Source organism: Pteropus medius, unplaced genomic scaffold, assembly GCF_902729225.1.
Source record: "Pteropus medius unplaced genomic scaffold, Ma_sr-lr_union100, whole genome shotgun sequence".
NCBI classification, from domain to species: Eukaryota; Metazoa; Chordata; class Mammalia; order Chiroptera; family Pteropodidae; genus Pteropus; species Pteropus medius.
In genome coordinates, this window is record NW_024352786.1 from 10,965,733 (window position 1) to 10,981,561 (window position 15,829).

The 15,829-nt window shown below is 35.1% G+C and overlaps 1 protein-coding gene across 2 annotated transcripts in view; it reads left to right on the top strand.

Annotated features, from left to right (window-relative positions):
- Positions 1 to 15,829, top strand: part of ARAP2 (ArfGAP with RhoGAP domain, ankyrin repeat and PH domain 2) — a 157,461-nt gene that overhangs the window by 10,215 nt on the left and 131,417 nt on the right. For both annotated transcript variants that reach the window (XM_039848861.1, XM_039848862.1), the window contains exons 2-6: positions 2,594 to 3,656; positions 9,848 to 9,906; positions 11,002 to 11,081; positions 11,801 to 11,892; positions 13,386 to 13,742. In XM_039848861.1, coding sequence (XP_039704795.1) covers positions 2,755 to 3,656; positions 9,848 to 9,906; positions 11,002 to 11,081; positions 11,801 to 11,892; positions 13,386 to 13,742 — 1,490 coding nt within the window. In that variant the 5' untranslated portion in view covers positions 2,594 to 2,754. The remainder of the gene's footprint in view (positions 1 to 2,593; positions 3,657 to 9,847; positions 9,907 to 11,001; positions 11,082 to 11,800; positions 11,893 to 13,385; positions 13,743 to 15,829) is intronic.

Here is a 15,829-nt window from a genome sequence, read left to right on the forward strand (position 1 = left end):
CCTGGAGGATGGAGCTGATATAAAAGTGCAGAGAGGGTTTTAGTTCCTTAAGTGGAAGCTTCTTCTGGGTAACAAAAAGAGATCAGGTTCACTAGCCATATTCAGCATGTTGACTGATAGCAGTGGTTCTGGGTAGAACATTCGGTGTATCCATCCTTGACTCAGCCACCCAGGAAGTGTGTGAATACACTCCAAGGGAAAGGAAAGGCTTTGTTTATTAAAACACACGTGCACACCAAGAAACTAACAAAACGGGCTTCTCAACTACTTCAGCCATCCCTACCAACCTCTCTCTTATCTCTGAAATATTCCCAAGCACTTGCCAAATTTCTAGGATCCTAGTCATATATTGAGAAAAGAGTGATTCTATTTAAGGTCAATAGGAAGCCTTTACAGAGGAGGTAATACCTACCTATTCAAAATTTTAAACAGTGTGTAAGATTTTGCAAAATACGTAGATTTACAATCAGATACAACATATACAAAAAAGTATGGAGCTATTAAATGGTTTGTTGCCTTGGGAATGATAATTAACAATGAGCAAAATGAATGAAGGATGTTGGTAGAATGTTTGGGAGGGGTTGAACTTAAGCCTGGAGTTAGTACATAGAAACATCGACCTTGCAGGAAATACATATGAGGTTTGGTGTCTGGCATATAATTGCCATTTACAGGAGTAGTAGCTGCTATTATTTTTGTTAGATCAAGACCAGACTATGTATGTGGCACCATAAGGAGCTTAGACTTTATCCTGTCGAGGATGTGGCATGACATGCCAAATTTGGATTTTCAATAATTCAGTGATATGGAGACTGGACTGAGGAATTTGTTCAGAATGTTGCTTAATACACGCAAGAGATATAATGAACATCTGAACCGGGCAGGGGCATTGAGGATGGAGGAGTATATTAGTTCAGGTTGCTGCAACAAAATACCACAGACGTCCTAGCTTAAAACAACAACAACAACAAACCAGACATTTATTTTCTTACAGTTCAGGAGAATAGAAAGTCCATGATCAAGGTACCAGCCAACTTGGCAATAATCATTCCCATTTTGTGATGTGCTAAAACATTAGATAACTTTTTATTTACAAAATAATTGTAAAGAACAAGAGTGGTATATCTGAGACTTAGGTTTGTATGTGGTGTTGAGATTTAACTTTCTACTTTTTTTCCCTGACATTTTATCATTTTGACTGTGATAGAGAGATATCTTATTGATAAAGGTGGTTTTCTGCCTTTTGTCTCCTGTTTGTATTTTTATATCTCTGCTTCTGCAGTGCTGCCTGAATATGAAATATCCTTTCCCTCTTATCCTATACCTGTTTGTCAATATTTGCTTATATTTTAGATGGTTGAAACAATAGTTTGCGGGTCGTTGGCTCTAAGACATGCAGCATGTAAGCGGTGCCTTTTGGAGAACTATTTTGAGATGTGATATCCAGAAACATTGCATCAGCGCTTGTTCAGATAAATTTATTTTGTTGGAGTGTGTCTCATTTTATTACTGAAGTATGTGGGTGTTATGCATATTCTGTGCTTTTTTCTTTTTATTGAAACATACAGAAATTTGCACATACACATTTTCATAAATTGAACACAGCCGTAAAAACTGCATCTATATAGATTGACTTTAAAAAAAATTGAATGATATTGTTTAGAAGAAAAATGAACCATTGTGAAACTGCTGTGTATAAAGGGAACTGTGACCCTTAAACTTTTTCCTTTTACTTTCACATTAGCTATTAACTAATATATTAAGAATTAACTAATTATTCAGCTCATCTTGTATGTCGATATTGTATATCTAGTGCTGCTTTTTTGAAATGAAAATTATTGACCTGAGAAATATATTCTAAATGTGCTTTTCAAGGATCTTTGAAGAAAGTTGAGTAGAGGGGAAAGTTGTTCATGTCTAGTTGCTGTCAAGAAAAATTACCTAAAATTTGATAATCAAAAGTGTACAACAAGTTCTTTCAATGACAAATTGGGAGTTTTGTTTAATGGGCCCACTTAATTCTTATTCTTGTGCTCCTCTTTCTATTTACTATTTGGTTAGAGCCCAGAACTAGGAAGTTACCTATTAGCTTATAGACCTTTCTCCAGTAGAAAGACAACTCTAAAGGTTATGATTTTATTGCTCTGTAAGACATTAACAGTTTTTTTTTTTAAATCTAACCTACCAGTCCTATTCTGACACTGGAAAAAAAAAAAAAAAGTCTTTTCTTATGAACTGTATTAAAGGCTGTTCCACAAATGCTCTTGGAACTAGGCTTACCATCTCACTGGTTCCTTCATTAATGAGTTGAATAACATTTTGACACATGTTCATTTTATATTTGTGAAAGTCACTTTTTTAACTTTTTGAAAATCAACATATGATACTACCATCGAATTTTTGACCTGTACTTTCACACTCTACCTAGCAACTGACTTTCTAGGGCATGCCAAGTCATGTACAAAGATTCCAAACTCCCAGTGGGTGAAAGTAATTATCCTCATTTCTATTGTTTTCAGAGAGAGTTTATAATGTAAAACCAGGTATTAATAACTAAAATGTCCGAATAAATTTTCTTTCCCTTCCCCCCCAGGCTTAAGCACATAAAGCGTTCACATGGAGAAAATAACATTTTGAGACATTTTTGTGTTGCGAGTGAGAAAGAAAACACCAGTACGGAAGCAGACCGTCTCTTGTGTGTGTATCTTGTTGTTACTGCTTTTTATAACGTGGTTTAGTAATGAAGCCACCATTATGTCCTCAGTCAGTGAAGTAAATGTTGATATCGAAGATTTCCTAATGAGCATTAATTTGGAGCAGTATCTCTTACACTTCCGTGAGTTTGGTTTTAATACTGTGAAGGACTGTGCAGCAATAAATGACAGCATTCTACACAAAATTGGAATATCACCTACGGGACACCGGAGGAGGATAATTAAACAGTTACAGATAATCTTGTCAAAAATGCAAGATATCCCAATATATGCTAATATTCATAAAACGAAGAAGAACGATGAGACTTCAAAGGCTCACCATGCTCCGTCTTCTGATCAGGATACCTGCATAGAACTTTCAGATTCATGTCGTGTTCAGACACCTAGCCCAACGCAGTTGGAGATCGTTATAAAAAATCTTGATCAAAGTGACGTCAGTGTGGAAAATAGCCAGCCTCTTAAATCAAATGATAAGCTGTCTCTTCCTGAACACAACTTTCCCATTCCAGAAGAAGAACCAGACCTGAATTTAGGTTCTTTACAGGATTCTTTATTTGGTAGAGAAAGTATTAAAGTAGAATCTTTAATTACGAAGAAGACTATGGATTGTACAATTGAAGAACAAACTGAAAAAGTTGATTTGATCTCAGAAAATGTGAGTAAGCTTCCTAATGCAGACCCCGAATGCCTTTCTTTTGACTGTTCATTATCAGAAGCAAATTCTGGAAATGGAACTAATGGTTTATTAGAAAGATCACCACCATCCCCATTCTTTAAATTTCAAGGAGAAATGGTTGTAAATGATTTGTATGTTCCGTCATCACCATTCCTAGCACCTATGAGAAGTCGTAGCAAGTTGGTTTCAAGGCCATCTCGATCTTTTCTGCTGAGACATAGGCCTGTACCAGAGATTCCAGGGTCAACAAAAGGAATTACAGGAAGGTAAGAAATTTTATGATAAGCCATAAGTATTATAAGTGCTCAATTTGGGGGAATTTAGTTACTTTTAACAATTATATTTTCAGTGTTTCTTTCTAAATTTGACTTATATTAATTTACCTATTCAACCAACCTCTTTATTTTCTTTTAAAACTTTTTCATCATGCCACTTCTCTCATACACTATTGCCCAGAGTATGTTTCCAGCTTATAACTGCCTGGGACTCTTTAGCTTTGTCCCATTTAATTGAGGTAACATCCCTTCCTTTGATTCTGTGTGGATGTTTTTTCCCATGCCTCCCCTCCCCATGTGACATTAATTACATTATTCTATGAGTGGAGTTCTCATATTTGAATTGCTGACTCTCCCCACAAAATTATTTGTTCTTTGGCAGGGGCCATGTTTCTAACATTTGTATCTGCCTGGCACAATGGTTGGCATGAATTTATAATTCAGCACACATATAGTGAGTACCTACTTGGTCTTGGTCACTGTGCTAGGTGTGAAGGAGGTAGTATTAAACAACAAAATTTAGCAGAGTAAATTCGAAGATCTAATGGGCTTTATATTGATTCGTGAATTGGGCAGCATCCCATTTAGCAAATAGAAAGGAGCTCCAAGGAGTTGTACAAAGTGGAAGACTTTCATAGGCAGATGGAGGTGAGGCAAGGAAGTTATTCCGGCAAAGAATGGATGGTTTCAGGCAAGATCACTTTCCCTAGGGAGAGAAGGCTGAGGTCTGTCCTACAGAATACCTCCCTAGTGTTGACCAGATAATTCTCTATTGACTGGTTAAAAGTTACATTCCTGGGAGAGGCTATTACTGCAACTGGGTTAAATGTTAAGTCTCAATTTGGTGATGTGAGGCTTAGCACGAGTGACTCCATTTTGGGCCAGTTTGTTCAGTTCTTTTTTCTTTCTTTCAACAATTGAGAGGAATAAAGGGGCTTGAAGTATGATGGAGAAGATAGATGTAAAAAGATGGTAACAGTACAGTACGAAACCAGGTCCACGAGAGATGGAAACTCAAAAGTGGGGGCCTACCTGCTTGTCAGGTCCTTGGTAGACTGAGGTAACTCCAGAGTCTGAGAGAAGCAGACTTAAAGCAGAGAGAGCTTTTTATCTGTTTCTTGAAGTTACACCTAAAATAGTTATAGTTTTTTTCTAAAGTTGTGTATGTGTGTGTGTGTGTGTGTGTGTGTATTTTTCACTAAAAGCTAACACTTGTCTTTTTGCTGGGTTTCATGAGGCTTTCAAGTTTGACTGTTACTGCTGTGGCATTGAAAGCTATTACAGATGGCTTGCAGTGGCTGGAGGCTGGCATTACGGTGATGAGGTCCTCCTTCCTTACCCCTGTCTCTACTCTTCCTGGTCCTGGTTCTCTTGCCCTGAGACACCTTCAATAGTTACAGTGCCAGATCCCGGTTGTATTTTCAAGAGAAAACTTGGAAATTTAGTTTTTACAAGAGGAAACATGGCAATAACAAGGCTGTTAATTTAAGTCTCCTGTGGGAGCATCAACTCTAAAGGCAGAGGCCCTAATCCGTTTGTATAGCTTGGCATCCCTTGCGACAATGACAGAGTCTAATGTTTACTAGGAAATCAGTGGTAATAGTGTCATTAAACATGTAGGTGCTAGTTTGGTTTTTAATTTTCTGTGGGTTATCTAATTCTCACAGTGGCCCTGAAAGGTAGGTAATAGTCATCCATTTTCTTGGGTAACTTAGGTAACTGAGCCTTAGGTTAATTTTCTCAGGGTCCCAAGGTTAGTAAACTGGGATTTCATTCTAGGAAATGTGACTCCAGAACCCACTTTCTAAACCACTTATTTAGTAAATAGTATTACAAATGTTGATTGCATACGTAGGCATACCTCAGAGGTATTGTGGGTTCAGTTCCAGACTACTCCAATAAAGTGGGTCAAATTCTTTTTGCTGGTGGAGGGTCTTGCTTTCAATTTGTGAAAAGAAAAAAAATGGAACATCTGTGAAGCACAATAAAGCTAAACACAATAAAACGAGATATGCCTGTATAAGAACTAGAATATTTCTTAGGAATGTTGGCGATCATTTTTTGTATGACACGTTAACTTTAAACTGTTTTGCTAATTTTAAACAATTAAAAGAATAAAGTGAGAAAGACTGCTATGAGTACACATTAAAATTGTGCCTTTGTCAGAACAGCATCCTTTTGGAGTCATAAGGGTAACTTCAAATCAGCATTTGGTTTAAGTTTTAAACAAGATGGGTTATTTTTCATAAATTGAAAGGCTTGTTATTCCCATTGTCAACCTGTGATTGTTTGTGGTGAAGAATGAAACTTTATTCAGTGCAAACAGCTCAGTTGTGACAGAGCACACAGTGAGAAAAGCACAGCTGTGGAATAGCGCAGTAGCGTTATAGCTCAATTATGAAGCAGCACACGTGGAATAGCACGGCTGTGAGGCAGCCCTGTGGCCAGGCCCCTTTCTGGCTAGACAGCTCTGTTCTGCTTCACGCTGCTCTAGCGAGACGTCTTAGTGATTTCAGCTTCAGCTGGGGAAATGCAGTCTTCAGTCTTAGATGGAAAGGAAAACTACACTCCCTGAGCTGACATATATAGAGATAAGTCCCCTCCTCTGGTCCAGGATTGGTTTGTTTTCATGCAAATGAGGCTCCAAATCCTTGCAGTTTGATTGGTCCAAAAGGCAGTGTCCCGATTGTTCAGAATGAAGCTGCTCTTGCTAGTGAAGATGCTGATGGGGATATAGCTGCACATCTTGAATTGGATGGAGACAATTTCAGTCCTATTGGTTGAAATGTAATTCCAGGAACTCCTTTGTAAGGGCTGGCTTAGACAGCAGGAACAGTGCAGGGAGGCAGTTCAGTGCAGGAGGCAGGTAGTTTTAGTGCAGGCTTCTCTCTCCATTGCAGTTTGAGTGAGAGGCCCCAGTGTAGAAATGGCTGCTATGTTATGTTTTTTTTTTTGTTGTTGTTCGTTTGTTTTTTTTTGAGCCTGGCTAGCCAGCAGGAGCCCTTAAGCCCTTATGGTAGGTGTCTTCTTTTCCAGGTTCTACACTATTGTGACCATGAGTCTTTGAAAATTAGAATGGAAATAACGTGAGAATTAGTAGTAAATAACTTAGTGGCATCTGCGTCATTACCCAGATTACCCACTGTAGCCTATTTTTTCTCCTTTGATTATGGCAGTAAATGGTAGCTATGCATTTATCGTGGTTAGATCATAAAATAAGAAAGTAATTAAGTCATTTTCAAACTTCAGTGTCTATTTTTACTTAAAGTCCTCACCAGAATTGCAAATGATAATTGTACGTTTTTAAAAGTTTTATGACTTTTAAAATAAAATTGTGGATTATGTAATCTGAGATATTCTCTAATCAAATAACATCTAAATGACAGTGTAGTCCTTAATGTACCAAATAAATATATTTCTCTGTGGCTGATGCTTTTAACATAATTTATTTGCTAATTAAACATTTCATACAACTGTTAAAAGAAATACAGTTCTGGACGTGTTTTCCTGAGGTGAAGTCCTTTGTTTTTCTTTCCTGGACAGTCCCTCCAGACTGTTCCTCTGGTTTCTTGGACACTGTTGAGTCTCCAGTCAAATGGATTATTTTTGCTCTTGCCTCGGGTTTCTTCCCTGAATTCTTGTCTGCTCCTTTTCTCAGGAAGGCTGGGCTGGGTGGGGCTGTGCTGAACAATGCACCTCAGGTGCCCTTTTAAATTCTTCTCTCTTGAGGGCCAGATCAGAAGTAGGCTGGAAAAGCCAGCTTTTTCTTTATCGCCTTCACCTGGAAGTCTCCCTAGTCCCACAGAGACTTCTAAGCAGAAAGCAAGTCCAAACCAGCTGCCATTTCCCTGGGAGTGATAGGTGCGTCCTCTCATCCTTCCAGGAAAATCCTCCTTAGTGCTCAAGGCAGGAACAAACAGGTATCTTTCAGCTACTGAAGAGGTATCTTTCTTTTCAGTTTAATGATTTTTATACATCATTCATGCAACTATTTTATCCTTTGGTACAAGTCACAAAGCCCTCTTCTTTAGGTGTTGTGCCTCTGTTGTTCCTTTAAAAATTTGTTCTGACCATTCTGGGTTATTTATAGTTGTATGAAAATTACGGTCACTTAAAAGAAAGCCCATTGGCATCTTATTTGGGATTATGTTGACTCTATATCAATATGTGGAGAATTGACATTTTAATGTTGACTCTTCTAAACTATGAACATGTTATATCTGTCCACTTATTTAGGTCTTTATTTTTTCTCAGCAATGTTTTATAGTTTTTCAGTGTGCAGATCTTGCCCATATTTTGATAACTTTACTCCTTGGTAGTTCATGTTTTTGTATTTCATTGTAAAAATTGTATTTTCAAATCATTTTTCAGTTGTTCATTGTCAGTATTTAGAAATATTATTGACTTTTAAAAGCATTTACCCTTTATCCTGGACCTTGCTAGACTTACTTTTTTCAGAAGCTTTTTGGTAGATTGTTTACGATTTTCTACTTACTAGATACCTTCTAAGTATAAGATATCTAGGTATAAGATACCTTCCTGTCCAATCTACATGCCTTTTATTTCTTTTTCTCATGTTGTTGTATTGGCTGGGACCACCGAATTAATGTGAATACAGGTAGAGCAGACCTCCTTGCCTTACTCTCAGTCTCAGGGGAAACTATTAAATCTTTAACCATTCGTTATGATGTAGGTTTTTCATTAATTCCCTTTATTAGGTTGAGGAAGTTTCCTTCTATTTCTAGCTTGCTGAGAATCTTTGTCATTATTGGATGTTGAATTTTGTCAGGTGTTTTTTCTGGATCTGTCGTCATGAGCATGTGATTTGTTTCCCTTATTTTCTTAATTTGGTGACTTACATTTTTCCATGTTAAACTAATTTTGTTTTTCTAAGGTAAACCTCACTTGGTCGTATTTTTATATATTGGATTTTCTTGTTAATATTTCGTTAATGATTTTTGAATCCATGTTCTTGAGGAATGCTTATCTAACATATATCTGTAGTATTGTTTTTGAGTGGTTTTGATATCAGTAATACTGGGCTTAAGGAATGAGTTTGGAAGTACTCCCTCCTCCCCTATTTTTGAAAAAGTTTGTGTAGAGTTGGTATTTTTTCCTTAAGTGGTGGAATTCACCAGTGAAATATCTGGACCTGGTGTTTTTGTGAGTAGGTGATTAATCACTAACTTCAATTTTTTAAATAGATATAGGGATAGCAAAGTTTTCTGTTTATTCTTGTGTCATATTTGGTAATTTGTGTCTCAAGGAATTTTTCCAATTTATCTAATCTGTTGAATTTATTGACATAAAGTTTTTCTTAATAATCTGTAAGTATTCCTTTCATGTTTGCAGGATTTGTAGCGATGTCCCCTCTTTCATTTCTAATATTGGTAATTTATGTTCAATCTTTTGTTTTCCTTCCCTGAGGATTATCAATTTTATTGATCTTTTAAAGAACCAGCTTTTGGTTACAAATTATTTTAAAAATGTTGTCCATATTTTGTTTTATTGATTTCTGTTTTTTTGTTGTTCTTTTAAATTTTCTTACTTGTAGTTACTTAGGCAGATATGTATTTAAGGGCACTGCCCAGGTCCTTATATTTATCTGGAAAACTAGGTAGAATTCTTTCCTATAGTAGCAGGTATTCGTTTTTTTTTTTCCCCTTTGTTATTGCTGTTATGTTGTATTATCATTACTTGTAATGTATAATGTTTCTTTCTCAAGACCTTTGAGAAAAAGTCTTGTTTATTTTCATATTATGCTCATAGAGCCAGACACATTTTTTGTTCATTACTATAAAGCTAATGACAAAATGGAAAACTACATAAATACTGAATTCTAGTTAGAAAATTTGTTTCTCAGATGGATAAGAACAGCCATTTTGAACTTGCCTTTGTTCATACTAGCATTGGACAAATATGTTTATTTGCTTTTCTGAATTATAAATGTGAGAAGCAAACACTTGTAAATTCATTAAATCTCTTCCTTTACGCTATTCAGAAAAACACTTTTGTTGAATTTCGCCATTCTGTTTATTTAAATTCAAAATTATTTTTTAGTATTGGTTTTTCTACTCCAAAGAATGTATGTATGTCTCTATAATTAATCCTTTACTCAAGATTAAAACTTACCTATTTTTACTTACCTATTTTAACTTATATGTTTTTCTCTTTGCTTTAAGCTATTTCCGAGAGAGAAGAAATGTTGCTACCTCAACTGGAAAGTCTGTGACACAGCAAAGTGAGTCTTAGCATTGCAAATCTCTGTAAATTAGCACTCATTCGATAGTCTTAAATGTGTTTAAATTGTGATTGAGAAGGCAGCCCACCTGCAGAACAGGGAATAATGGGAATAACTGTCTGCTAGGGAGGGTTCATATTACTTCAGACACTTTTAAAAGTGAGTGCATTAAAAGGCACTACTATACACGCAAACTCCTGGAAATTATCATGTGGCAATATAAAAAGATTTTTTTGTACAAGCTTCATTATCATTAGCCACAGTCGAAGGCATTTAACTGAATTAAGTAGTTTCTGACAGTCTGAACTACAGGACATAGATTTATGGGAAGTAATTTTGCCATGGTAACAGGAAAGGGCTGACTTTGCTCTGGTGAATTGATCATTGACAGAGGCTTTTCTTTCTTTTTAAAAATTCTCCTTCTACAAGTTAAAGAACGTTCTCCTCAACAATAAGATCCAAACGCTTGGCTACTGAACCTTAACATTTTATTTTAATTTTTTTTTTGCCGTATTAGAAAATGCAAGTGTTGAGAATCTTTTCCTGTAGATTGGTGTAATTCAAAGATGGTGGAAATTCTGTTGAAATAATTTTATTTACACATGTGTTAGTAGCTATGGAATTAGAGGGATTATATTAAGTAGATTCTGGTATTTTGGGTGGTATAGCATCTAGTTAATGAACTTTTATAATTTATCGAAAGTCATAGAATTACGATTAATTTTCAGCTGTTAATACAATTCTCTTAATTAGGAATTAACATAATTGGCACCATGAAAATTTTCATTGTATGTGGAAAATGTGCTTCGTTATATTAATGTGATTCTTAGAGGATAGCAAGGACATATATGATATATCACACTAAAAAAATAGTAATATGTCATAGTGTGAAGTAAGGGATATATACAGTGAATGCTACATCAAGATCATGGAGAGACTTGATTAGAGGATAAAAATTCTGAGCATAATTTTGGACTCTCAGAGAAAAAAGCTTAAGTTGTAATATCGCTTTAAAATAGTTAAACGCATACCTTTTTTAAAAATAATAATTCACATTATTCACATCTTTCCATTCTCATTCTGTAATTCCTGCAGAAGATTCAAATGAGGAGAACTCATCTTCCATCTTTCCATATGGAGAGACTTTTCTCTTCCAGAGACTAGAAAATTCCAAGGTTAGTCTCATATCTTTTAATTTTTTTTCATATTCAGTTCTTTTCTCTTTTGTGTATATTTGCCACTTCATTTTCCTGTAAGCTGTTTGAAGAATGTTTTATTGAAGAATGAACTTTTCAGTCAGGAAAATACTGTTCAGTAAAATCATGTTAAATTTATATCTTTAAATATATATCACAGAAACTCATTTTCAGTTAGACTTTAGAAATAGGTTTTCAAAAATTTCCACAAGTTACTTAAAAAAACAAACAAACCCAAAACCCAGTAAAAGAAAAGCAAATAGATAACCCCTCCTAGATTTTGCTTTGCCTTTATACACAAATACAGACTTCTAACTATTTCCATATCTTAATTATTCAGTTTATGCCTTAGTCTTTACAATCTAGTACTTGTGCTCAATTGCTATTTTATTTCTGGGTAATGATAAAGAAAAGCTAGAAGACAAAATGTAAGTTGGAAAGTAAAAGTAAACATTTTATTGTCGATTAGCATTTTTGTTTTTCTTAGTTGAAATGGTTGTTATTAATGATTTAAATAAAATATTTAAAAAAGTCATGAAAAGCTACTTTTTAATATTATCTCCCTAATTAAATTTTTACTGAAAATTGATCTAGGCAACTAGTTATTTCTTTACTACAACTAGACCTAGATATTGTGGATCTTTGTAGAATATTGCAACCTTAAAAAAAGTGCATTTCTTTTTTTTTTTTTTTAATAGAAGAGGTCTATAAAGAATGAATTTTGGACCCATGAAGAAAAACCCAAAGGGGAAGGAACTACTGAAAGAAACTCATTTTTTATCGAATCAAGGTATGTGGTCATGATTGATGATGATTAATTCTTTTGAATAAAATGTTGACTTCTTGCTCATAATATAGTTCTAAGAAAATAGTTTACATTGGTAAGTTCAAATCTTTTTAAATGTTTCAAAAACAGAATTCATTTTAATAATTGAATTTAGTCTGTAAATCAAGAATATAGTGATATTCTATAGCAGATTATTTTTGTTTTTTCTCTTATTGAAACCACTCTCTGCTCCACAGTGTCATTTATGAGGTGACTAGGATTGTACTTTTAAGATGAGAAGTTATGTTAATATGAAGAAGAAAAGGGCAGTGCAAAAAATGTCACTATGTGAGGTGCAGAATTTTTACGGATGTAATGTAGTATTCTATTGGAAGTTCAGCATTGACAATTATTCAGTTATTTGAATCACACATGAAATTAGAGTTTTTAAGACACCAACTTAAATTTTATTTTTCTCTCAGCTTTATTAGGATTTGGTGTACTGGATCATTATTTGACATCCGTTTTATCTTCTTTTTTATTCTTCATTTTCCAAGGCCAGCACTGTTGTGGGTTTCCTTGAGTTGAAACTAAACTTAAGGAAAATATTAAAACTTAAGGATGATACCAAAATACTAATTGAGTATCTTCAGCAAGCATTTGATGTGGACCTCTTATTATGGAAAATGTAGAAGGGGCCAGGCTAAATCATTCTTTAAGGAAGTAATGGTTTTTAGAACATATCTAGAAGGACGTAATTTGACCCCCAGATACATCTGTTTTATTGATTAGCAAAAAATACTTTGTAATGAGTTTTATTATACATAAATTACTCAGTGAGTTTATTTTGTCATTTCTTAAATTTATAGCAATATGCTTAGCTATTATGAATATATTATAGTAAATATTATATGCTACCCGGCTTTTACCTTCTGAGTATACCCTGACTCTCATTTTCTAGTTAGCATGGTGGTGAAGTTTTTCCTCATTAGCGGTGCAAAATAATACTAAGGCTATCACCACTCACAGTTAGTCCATGTTTTAGTACATTATAGTGGAACATAGGGTCCTTGGAGTTGATTAGTGGAAAGCCAGAGAAGAGGTAACAAGTTTGGAAGTAAGATCTCCAGAAAGGTAAGTTAGTGGTTCATGATGTTGCCCAGGCACTAGGGTTTGAGCTGGCCGCTAAATGGGGCCAGTGAAGATGTTTAAGTTGTGATGCAAAAGTATGGTCAGTCTCCATCCTTACTACCCGCACCCAACCTTTGGAAGAAATATATTAAATGATACGTAAGAAAAAATATACTATGCCTAGTAGTGTTCAGAGATGTCTTAGGATAATGAGAGATTTCTATTTAATTTTTCTGGAAGAGTTTTTAAAATTATCACATGGGTTAATTTAAGATTTTCTTGGCCTTAAATTTCTGCAGTTGGTAGTTTATAAATTTAAAAAAGTAGCTGACAGCTTAAATGACATGTAGCACTTTGAAATGTTTACACTATACTTTTCTGTTCAGCATATATGATAACAGGAGAGAGAATGTAAGTGAAGACAAGATGGAAGATATTTGGATACCTCGAGAAGACAAAAAAAGTTTTCCGATAGACTGTGCTTCAGATTCAGAATATTCAACAGTAGAAGAATGCTTTCAGAGTTTAAGAAGAAAAAATTCAAAGGCATCTAAATCTAGGACTCAAAAAGCACTGAATTTGGACCCTGTCACTAGGCACAGTTATCCGTTAAGCTCGACAAGTGGAAATGCTGAGTCATCATCAGCCATTTCCTCAAACGCGATATCTCCTTATGCCTGTTTTTATGGATCATCTGCCAGGAAGGTTAAATCAGGCTGGCTGGACAAACTCTCTCCTCAAGGGTATGTATGTAGTCTTTTTTTTTTTTCCATAGATAACATTTAAAAAAATTCTATGTTATTTCTAAACCTTTTAGGTTGCTGCCATTCTCCATCCTTTCCTACTCCCTCTCCCTTTTGCCTACAGATCCAGTTTTTAGGTACTTGCAACATGCTTTTGTAAATAAATGCCATTCTTTAGACATAGGGAGGAACATGTGTAGTGCGCTAGATGGAATGCTGGGTTAAGGTTCTGAAGAGCAGTAAAAACTGGAAGTTATTATTTCACCTCTAGATTCTTAAGGTTAGTTTCTAACTTTGCACCAAAATACACTATTCTGTGTCCCAATTTATAGCAAAGAAAATCAACACAGATTGAGTTAGTATTACTCAGCCCACACTGTTTAGCTTTTGCTCATATCATAATAGTGTTCTGTTTGGGAATACAAGGCTTATTGTAATTAAGGAAAAGTATGTTATTGTTAGATTTAGGGCTTCATCATTATTGATATATTTTGATTTTTCATGTTGCACAGAAGGTCAGGTCTCTTGAATATTATACTTTTCAAATAGCTTTATCATTTCTGTTTACAGAGAAACTTATGTCCTGTAAGAATTTTCTAGTACTGAGAAATCTTTGGGGAGGGATAATGTTTAATTAGATTTTTTTTTTTGGCATCTTTATTTTTGGATGTCTTTTAAAATACTTGTTTGAAATGTTCCTTATGGATTATTAAATTATTTGGGGGTTAAACCTCTCATGTTTAAGTAATTAACATGATGAGTCTCTACAATGTGCTGGTTTTCTCTATTTCCTCCCAAATGTACACATTTCTAGAAAGCCTTCATTTGACCTAAAATAAATTGTATTAGAAAAAAATTACCAGAAGAAGCATCAGTTGACTAGTGAGTTCTGAAGAAAGAAAAGAAAACCCAAAAACAGCAACAACAAAAAACTCAAACGGCAACACTTTTATGGTTAATAATTATGTGGTTAATACTTCATAGAATTGCATTCTTTTAGCAAACTAGATGTTGAATAAACCGAAGCAGAGTACTTCTTGGTATTAGTTCCTTTCTGGTTATATTAGGATGACAAAGTCAAATAGCAAAAATGAGTCAGCGCTCAAACATACATACTGGTGGAATGAAACAGTGAGCTGGAATGTGCTCAAATCTTTCATTTTTGTTTAATTTAAGTGTTTAGAGAGATCGTAGGGCTCTCTCAAAATATCACCAGAAGATTTAGCAGACTCTGGGTCCTGAGTCCTTAGCAGCTATGGTTTTCTGTATGATCTCCTGAACTCTGGTGGCACCTTGCTGTTTGCAGAGTTGGTCTGTTTATTCTCTGGGCACACTGCAGAACCTTCCCCATTATTGGCCACCTCTGGGACAGTTAGAACATTTTCCCTTTCTCTCTATCAGAACCTGACTCTCCATCATTTCTATTCTGAACCTGCCTACAGTTAGATGCTCTAAGTTTTCTGATTTATATTTTTGTATTTTAGGGGAAACTTTTTGGGCTTAAAAGTTTTTCTCCTGGGTACCTGGATGAATGGAGATAGGAAAGTAAACAAAAGAGCTTGTTATATCACTAAGAAATTAAAAAAAATTCTTCTCCATGATTATATTGCTATGACTGGATAGAAATATGTGTAACTGGCCAAGAAGCATGTATTTATTAGACTAGAAGTAGAATCTGAATTTTTCCTTTTCACAGTTAGACTCCATAGGCCGTTGTGAGGTTGTTTGAGATGCTCATTAGTTATAAAAAGTGATGCCTACCGATTCCTTATGCAGAGGTTACTAAGCTTTGTTTAACTCATGGTCACATGTCTCTTTGGTGCAGGCAGCGCTAATTTAGATGACATTCTGAATTCCATAGAAAAGATATTAGCAAACTTTTTCTGTAAATGGTCAGATAATAAATATTTTAATCTTTACAGCCATACGATCTCTATGGGACATCAGCAGCTCAGCAGTCGTAGCATGAAAGCAGCCATAGAGAATATGTAAGCTAATGCATGAGGCTGTGTTTCAGTAAAACTTTATAAATACAGATAATGGGCCAGATTTGGCCTGTGGGCCATAGAGTCACAAGACAGATTAGA